Below are 9,049 nucleotides of genomic sequence, written 5' to 3'. Positions count from 1 at the left end.
CGTTGGTGACCCCCCCTGACTTTTCCTTTTCCTGTGGAGACACCGGGAGGTTGACATGTGTGGTTTTTTTCTGTGAAATGTCTCCACAGCTACTTCCATTCATTTTTGGAAGACTTGATGGAATAATCCCAAATAAGAAAACAAATCAGTCTGTGTTTGGGCCTCTGCTAGTTCATACATTTTAGAGTTTAGGAATGCATTAGGGGGGTCTTAGAATCAGCCCTTTCCATAATACCCTTCTTTCCATTTTATTATTCATTCCTTTTTATGAATTCATCAGTTTTTATTTGACCTCTTTATATTTAAAATCCCTGTCACAGCCTTGCCTTCCAGAACAGTTTCAGAAATGTCATGAGATCAGGAACTTAAAGTGGATGGCTCCACAGGTCTGGAAATAGAAAACAATTTCACCGACATTTTTGATGACAATTTAACAGGAAGTTCTGATTACAGTGCAGTCACTTGGTTATCAGAGAATAAATGTGGATGCAGAGAAAACAACCGAACAACAATGAAAGTGATTAACAAACGTAGGTCAGGCCAGTAGAGACAGAGAAAGTGTCGGGTTTGTCAAGCTACAATATCATTTTTTTTGTGCTTCTTCGGTTATGTTCACATGTGTATTTAGAGCGTTGGCTTGTGATCCTCCTGGCATTAACCGGGCCTCTCTGTCAGTCTTTCCTCCAGTTTGTTGTACATTATTAAATGTTAATCTAGCTACATGTGTTGTTGATTTAAACTCTAACTTGTAAAAATAATTTACAAATTTTCTTGCACAGAAAGCTGCTGGGTCAGGTCTGGACATGAATTCACATAGTTGCCTTTTTTATACCTGTTCCTAGCCTTCTTCTCTCCTAAAATCATGTACTGTAGAGGAACCAATGAAAATGGCTGATTCTAAGACGAGTAGAACGTGGCTGATCAACAGAAGGGCATGTGACTGTGTGGATGAGGTGTCACGTGGTCGCCGTGACGAGGCGGAGAGGGGTTTTCCTGAGCCCATGTCCAAGTGGTGAACAACAATTATATCGCTTTCATTTTTGGTGGACATTCATGTTCCCCTCGGGATAAACTGTGATAACTTTGGTGATCCCTTAACGTATGCACTTTTTTTTCAGGGATCAAGTAGCCAGGGAACTGAAGAATGGGGCTGAACAAGGTCAAAGCAAAGGGCCCCTCTGGAGGCTGGCTCTGGACCCAGGACTGGATTGATGGACTCTGGCAACAGGCAGTCTGGACCGGAGAGTGCATCAGGGGGGGCTGACTGGCAAGACCCCTCTGGAACCTGGCCATCGGAGACTCAGGGCCAAGGAGGACAGCCGGGCCACAAATCACCTGGCTGCTGGTAGGACCAGTGGTTGGCTGAACAGGAACAGGAGAGTGCCGAGGCCGGACTTCCAACAGGCCACGAGGAACTGGATAGCAGTTTGCTCAGACTGCTGACACAGGAACATGTAGAGAGACGTCTTCCACGGAGCTGGTGAGATTGGGGGAACCAATCAGGACGGGTCTAACATTGTTAAGTAAAGGTTAAAGAAACAAATAAAACACCAAGAGTCAATTCAATATTTTTCCACCAGATGGAGATCTTGTATTATTTTTTAGGTTATGCACATGCGCATAACCTAAAATCTAAAAAGTCCATTATGACTATCATTTCCTGTTTTCGCCATTATATTATCAGACGAGTTGTTTGCAACCTCTTATCTTCTTTGCTCTTTTACATTTGATAAAAAAATGACCAATCCAACGGGCTTTTTACATCCTCGACAAGAAAGTAAGTGTGCTCATTTAAATTCTGACTGCTTTGGGAAATAGAAAAGCTTTTTTTTTTATGGGCAGCCTTCTGCATGTTTCATTCATTCTAGGCCGGCTTCAACAAGAATTGAGGGCACCGCCTCAATTCTTTTTTTGACTCACATAGTTTTTGATCAAATCACAGTTTTTGTGAACTACAGTGACCAAAGTCATTGTTTTGTTTATCTTTTAAAATGCTGATGATGTGACAAGCTAAACTGTGAAAAAAGCAAAATGAGAAGCACATGTCGCAGTTACATTCCTATAGAGTGCAGCTTTAATGACGCAATAATGCGGGTTTTTTTAACCATATTATTTTCAGTATTGTGAAACAGGTTGTGTTTAATAATCGATATTAGACTGTAAACTTTTTTATGAGCAGAAGAGATATTCAACAAGATATAAACCAAATATGCCTGACTATACATTTTTTTCTGGTAGCTTAAAGTGATCAGTGCTTAAGACAAAAACAAAAACGGATTGTTTTGTAAAGAAATTGTTTAACATAGTATAACATAGTTTAACATGTTTTAATGTTTTACTCTTGAAGGTGGCCGTGGCCTAAACACCCAGGAAAGCGGGTTAGTTTATTTTCCTACTTTTTTTGGTTGAATCTGTATGTCTATGCATCACGAGATCAGTAACGGCTGGAGTCATTCTGGCGTAAGCTGCTTATTGTATTTGTTTCCATTATTATTACTTATCTGTTTTAATTTATTTCCTTTTTTCATATTACAGCGATGCCGGCCTCTCCTCCAAGATGGAGCACAAATTCACTGATAATTATGATAAAAGTGCTTTGCCTGCAGCAGAAAAAGGCAGCTCTGTGATGCCCATTTTTCAGGAGAATCTCGACATGTGTCATTCCCCTGGAAGGCTCTACCATGCTGCTAGTTCAGAGGCACCGCCTGTTTCTGCTGAAGGGGGATTCACAAAAATAACCATTCTGCCTGTGGTTCAAAAATTTCCACCCCAAACCCTATCAGAGATGAGCCCAGAAGAGGAAACAGTCAAGGTTTTACCCAGCGCTGCAGCCATTTCTGATGGGCAGCCACATGTGGTGGTAGCAGAAGAAGGCCGCTCCAAGATGAGCACCGGGCCAAAATGTCCACCACTGGCTGCTGGACCAAGGAGAATATGGAGCCATCGCAGGAGAAGAGCTGCTGGGAAGTACCAAAAAAGTAATTAACTTTTCATTTTAATTCATTTTAAACTGTAATCTGTTTTCTTTAATATAATCGTTTTCTTCCTTATTTTAATGATATAGAATAAATACAGTATTATTTAAGTAATATACACTCAGTTGGTACTAACTTTTTTTTCACAAATATTGAGACTATTTCCAAATGCATGCTGTTTTTAGGCCATTGATCTTTCTCATCATTGCTCTGTCATACATTTTTTGTGCAATCTGCTAAAGAAAAACCTACACATGTATAGTCTACTGCAGTTCAATACGACAGGTCCTCCAAAAATTCCACCTTTACAAAGTTTATGATGTTTAGTTTCTGTTGACATTTCCATAATTGTGTTCATTTAATGATATGTTTATTAGTGAGGTCATAGTTTGCGGTGGGGTTGTACTGGACTACATTATATTGAGAGGCTGTTCTTATTTTTTATTTTTTATTTTCTATCAACATACATTAGGTTAGCAGAAAATGACAGACACCTCTCAATATAATTCCAACCAGTACAACACATTAATATGACCTCAGGATCATCACCAATGGACCAGATTGTACAGGTGTACCTAATAACATGGCCACTGAGTGTATAATACTTGTGTCTCAGTTATAATGTGATAATGAAATGTACTGTATAATAAGTGTAATACTACTGCTCCGTGCGGGGGGAATACATTTTTTCATTTGTTTTGTCTGTATTTGCAGTATACCTTCTATGTGCGATGGCATTCACACTTGTTCCTGGCGCTAAGGGCTTTCCTGGTATGTCATGAAGGGGGGTGCAATCCATCCTTGTATTTATTTCTTTATTTATGTTTAATTGTCTTGAACAGGAGCAAATCATTTCTTGTATAATAATGCACTCTGAACACTGTTTTGAGCCATGATGCACAGTGTTTTTTAAACTGCTTGATATCTTCCTTATGTTATCTACCTAGCAGGAGGTACTCCACCTGCAGAAGACCAAAAGTGTAAGTTAGGACATTTTGTAAACTTATTTTAAACTGTAAATTTATATTTCAAATAATACAAAAGCAAGATTGCTTTAACTACTCTTGCTCTAAAATTTAAGTTAACGCACATTTACACCAGCAGCTCTTTTTACATCTGTTAATCATCAATGTTTTACTCTGTTTTGACCGCAGCAAAGTGTCTTACCTGCAAGGACGAGGAGATATGCCCAAAGTTGATGAACATATTTGAGCATGATTCAGACAATCATCTGTACCATAGAGACCTCAATGAAACGTTTCCAGAATGCTCCGTAATGTCCACACCTGTAAACAAGAGTTGCAATGTGTGCCTTAACCAATCCGGGATCATCATCTTCTGCTCAGAGGATGTTGGACCAACAAAGATAGACCTGGAAGATAGCGATGGATTACCCGTTGACCATATTCCTACAGACTGTATGTATAGCATGAATGTAATTAACATAAAATGCTGCTAAAAATGTCTACACATCTAGGTTAAAACTGAGATAACTTTGGTTTTCAGACAATTGAGCTACATATATTGTTTCAGCAGTTGTGCAAAGAAAAAAAACAGAGTTATTACTATTTTTCAGGGTTTCCCCAGAAAATTGTTTAGCCTCGGTGGCTCAGATTATACACTTAATCGGCAGTTTATTAGGCACACCTTGCTAAAACCGATAAAATAAATAAGATAAGATAATCCTTTATTATTTATAAATTTGCAAGTCTAACGCAGCAGTCCTGCAAGAAATCCAACCTTCATGGAGATTATAATGTTGAAACTGTTTTATAGAGGTATTGATTCAAATGTGTATGTGGGGCTATTGAATTGTATGGCTTCATACTGATGTGTGTCGTTATATATCAATGAGGGTAGGCTAAACAACAGAAATACATGTTTGTATAATGCAATACAGTTCAACAGCATCACAAAATAGTCTCCAAAATGATCATACAGTAGGATCACCACCTCTGTAAACATAATTTACATTACATTACATTACATTACAGTCATTTAGCAGACGCTTTTATCCAAAGCGACTTACAGGAAGTGTATTCAACATAGGTATTCAAGAGAACTACTAGTCACCAGAAGTCATAAGTGCATCTCCTTTCTTAAACAAGCATCTCAAAGCATAAACCAGAGCAAAAGTACAGTGCAGAGGCAATTTACTACGAAAACAATAAGTGCAACAGACTAATACGAATATAATAAGTGCTACAAACTTTTACAGTATTGCAGAATTATTACATTGCATTAATTTTAGTTTGGTGTACCTAATAATCTGGCAAGGTAGTCTAAATAATCTGGTGGTTATATGTAACCTACATTTTTTTTATTTTTCATGGAGGTTATAAACAATTTGTCTTTTTTTTTTTGACCTGTAAAACACCATATCAATGATTACCTTGTGTGATACAACTATTTGTAAGATGTTAGATAATCAGGGATGATGGCTGGCTGTATTTCTTTACTGCATTGAACCTTTCCAGTAGCATATTACACTGTAACTGCAACCCTTTGTCCGTCATACAATCTGCATAAAATCTCAGTGGTTTTTATTAGAAAATAAGATAATGAACAAGAAGCTTTTCTGGAATTTTGATGCTATTTTGATTTATTTCATTTCTTTAGGTGTACACCCCCGCACACAGGTTGTATTGGTTGCACACACCCGCACACGGTTTGGATTGATTGCCCCCGCTGGTATGTATTTATCACATCACTTTTATCTTTTTGCCTTGACCCAACATGACAGCTTTGTGGTTTCATTTTGCAGTCATCTTTTTGATCGTGGTGGGCGTTCTGGTGATCAAGTGAGTAAGTTTGACTCATTCTGTTCACGGATCACACAAGTTGCAACATGTTGAATTGGGAAACAAAACTACCTCAATTAATCACATTTCTGCAAGAGTCACTGTAGTGATTATATTTAAGTTGTACACAAAGGATTGTTTTGGATATGGTCAGTCAGATTTCACTATTTAAATCTGTTTTGTATTATTTCCTTCTAGGGCTACGAGGTAGGTTCTGTCTGTTTTATTCCAATTCTCCAATGAGCCCACTCATCATTATCATTCCATAGAGAGAGAAACACATTTGATATTAATCATTGATATTTACCTAAACAGGATTTATACTAAATCTCACTCGCACTTGAATCTGAGTTGATGGAAAATATAAATTCCAATTAAAGCTGCAAGCAGCGATGATGATCGGGGTACCGGTGGGACCCGGGCTCAAGAGGCGGAAAACGACTGAGACAACCGGACACCGCGTCCACTAGTTGGATGTATTTTACTTGCGTGGAGTGCGTGACGCTGGAAATTATGTTCAGCAAAAATTCCAACAATTCCCATATATAATAACATGACAATAAAAACCTGTGCAATACATTACACATTACACTGTGCAATAATAGTTAAAAAAGTTAAAAATAGTTAAAATAGTTTTTTTTTTCTCTGTCTGTAAATATAATATTTCAGTTATTGTTGTTTTTTCTACTGTTTTTTTTTTTATTGCTTATTTATAATACTTGTTTTATTTTATTTTTATTTTTCATTTTTTATTTTTTATTTTTTATCTTGTCTTTCTTTACTATGTCTCTTGTGTGCACTTTACTCTATGCTGCTGTAAGCCTGCAAATGTCCCCACTGCGGGACTAATAAAGGATTATCTTATCTTATCTTATCTTATCTTATCTTATCTTATCTTATCTTATCTTATCTTATCCACGATGAATCCAAAGCGAACACAGAAAACGCATTATGTTGTTCTATAACAACTGTAGATCACATCATTTAAATGTCATGTAAATCGGATCCTGTTTGTCACATAAGATAAGATAAAATAAGATAATTCTTTATTAGTCCCGCAGTGGGGACATTTGAGGGATTACAGCAGCAGAGAGGATACTGCAAACTGGAGACATAGTAAAAAACAAAATCAAAACAAGTATTAACACAGTAAAGAATATAAAATAAGTAAAAAAAAGTAAAGAATCCAAAATAACTAAAATATTATATATACAGACAAAATAATTGTAGCATTGTACAGTGTATTGCACATATTTTTATATTTCACAGATTTGTATAGTTGTTTTTTAGTGATGTGTGGTCTTCTGGGAACAGAGTTGGTTGTGCAGCAGGAAGGAAGGACCTGCGGTATCTCTCCTTCACACACTGGGGGTGAAGCAGCCGGTGGCTGAAGGAGCTGCACAGAGCTGCCAGGGTGTCTTGCATCGTGGGGTGGGAGGTGTTGTCCATCAGGGATGACAGCTTAGCCATCATCCTCCTGTCTCCCACTACTTCCACTGTATCTAGTGGACACCCCAGCACACTGCTGGCCTTCTTAACCAGTTTGTTTAGTCTCTTCCTGTCGGCTGTCACGATGCTGCTGCTCCAGCAGACCACTGCATAGAAGATGGCTGATGCCACCACAGAGTCTAAAAAGGTCCTCAGTATTGCTCCCTGCACAGTGCTCCGCTACAGCTAGGCCGTTGGATCCAAAGTAAAGCTTTTAATAACTTTTCATCTTAAAGGTCTTAAGATCATCCTGGCCAAATTTGAAGTCAATTGCATAAATTCTCTAGGAGGAGTTTGTTAAAGTTCAATGCCTGAAAACGATGAAAAATGCCTAAAAATACAGAAAATGATCAAATTACTGTAGCAGCCCCTATTGGATGAATGGAATGAAAATATCAGAGTATGTCACAGGATGCGATGCCGACATACTCTGCAAATTTCGTGATGATAGGCCAAACGGTTTTCAGGTGATGTGTGTTGTTGTACAAAGCCCCTATTATGTTCACTGCTCCATATCTTGTAAACGCAATGCGATATCAACAAGCTTTTTATAACTATTGATGATATTGATTGTGTGATAACACACAGAAAGTTTGGAAGGCATTTAGGAGGAATATGCAAAAATGTGTTTTTAACAAAATTCAAAATGGCGGTTTCCACAAAACAACAAACTTTTGATACATTTTAATCATTAAGGTCTTTAGATTGTACTGACCACATTTGAAGTGGATCTGATGAATTCCCTAGGAGGAGTTCGTTAAAGTGTAGCGACTGTAAATGGCTAAAAAATTGATGAAAATGCACACAAAAATCAAAATGGCTGACTTCCGGTTTGGTTTGGAGCATGGTCCCAAGAGGCTTTTTTAAGTCCACATGAGATACATATGCCTACCAAATGTCTTACATCTAGGTCAAACGTAGCGCTGGGGCAGCTTATTTGAAGATTTGCAGGGGGCGCTATCGAGGCAATTTCAAACGGCAAAGCACGAATCTGATACGAAATATTCATTTACATCCCCTATTACACGTGTGAGAAGATCCATGAGTTTATGAGCATCCCAAGCCACAGAAAGATCAACTTCCTTTTTACTAGATATTTTTATGGCGAACAAAGCGTTGCCACGGCAACGGGGTTTCAACGAAAACTAACAATATTCAGGATGCAGTACATCAAAGTATAAAGCTTGTCATTTTCTTTTGCCAGTAGGTGGCGCTATGCTTTTGTGAATTTTTTTCCAAAAATATGATAGGCCCCTAGTGGACTGTATATTTTTTTTGTTCGACAGATTTACGCTTGACACTGAGATCATGTTTTTTTCTTTTATGAAATAGGAAAGAGGTGAAGAACGCTGAAGGAGACAGCAGTGTGCAGTCCAATGGCCAAACGATTTCCTATTTATAAACACAGCTTTAGCTGCCACTTAGAAAAATAGCTTCTGCTTTAGACTGATAAAAGGGTTGCAACTCGTGAATATTTTCATGATTGAATGATCTGCTGGTTATTTTTCTTGATTGATACATATATTGGTTGGTCTATAAAATGTCCAAGATTATGTCATCAAATTGTTTGTTTTCGTCCGAACACACAACATATTGAGTTCAACTTTCAAGATAAAGAAAAGCAGCAAATCCTCACAACTGATAAGCTTGAAGGGAGCCTTGGTGTATTTTTTTATTGATAATGACTTAAACAATTAATCAATTAGAAAAAATAACTGCAAATATCATCTCCGTAGATCATCTAGTTGCTTATTTGACAATCAGCTTTTAGCTCTTCCTGCAGAT

At 37.7% G+C, this 9,049-nt stretch overlaps 1 protein-coding gene across 2 annotated transcripts in view; it reads left to right on the top strand.

The window, feature by feature from the left end:
* Positions 1-1,701: 1,701 nt before the first annotated feature.
* LOC129109919 (uncharacterized) overlaps positions 1,702-9,049 on the top strand; it is a 7,418-nt gene continuing 70 nt past the window's right edge. The window contains exons 1-9 of one of the 2 annotated variants that reach the window (XM_054622069.1): positions 1,702-1,777; positions 2,348-2,378; positions 2,536-2,978; positions 3,690-3,746; positions 3,926-3,955; positions 4,130-4,393; positions 5,595-5,666; positions 5,740-5,780; positions 8,597-9,049. The exon at positions 8,597-9,049 is cut by the window's right edge and continues 70 nt beyond it. In XM_054622069.1, coding sequence (XP_054478044.1) covers positions 1,738-1,777; positions 2,348-2,378; positions 2,536-2,978; positions 3,690-3,746; positions 3,926-3,955; positions 4,130-4,393; positions 5,595-5,666; positions 5,740-5,780 — 978 coding nt within the window. In that variant the 5' untranslated portion in view covers positions 1,702-1,737 and the 3' untranslated portion in view covers positions 8,597-9,049. Of the gene's footprint in view, positions 1,778-2,347; positions 2,379-2,535; positions 2,979-3,689; positions 3,747-3,922; positions 3,956-4,129; positions 4,394-5,594; positions 5,667-5,739; positions 5,781-8,596 lie in introns of both variants that reach the window. The other variant, XM_054622068.1, reaches the window with a different exon arrangement.

Source organism: Anoplopoma fimbria, chromosome 20 (assembly GCF_027596085.1).
Source record: "Anoplopoma fimbria isolate UVic2021 breed Golden Eagle Sablefish chromosome 20, Afim_UVic_2022, whole genome shotgun sequence".
Lineage (NCBI taxonomy): Eukaryota > Metazoa > Chordata > Actinopteri > Perciformes > Anoplopomatidae > Anoplopoma > Anoplopoma fimbria.
The sequence above is the reverse complement of the archived record's forward strand: the minus strand, read 5'-3'. Positions and strand labels throughout refer to the sequence as shown.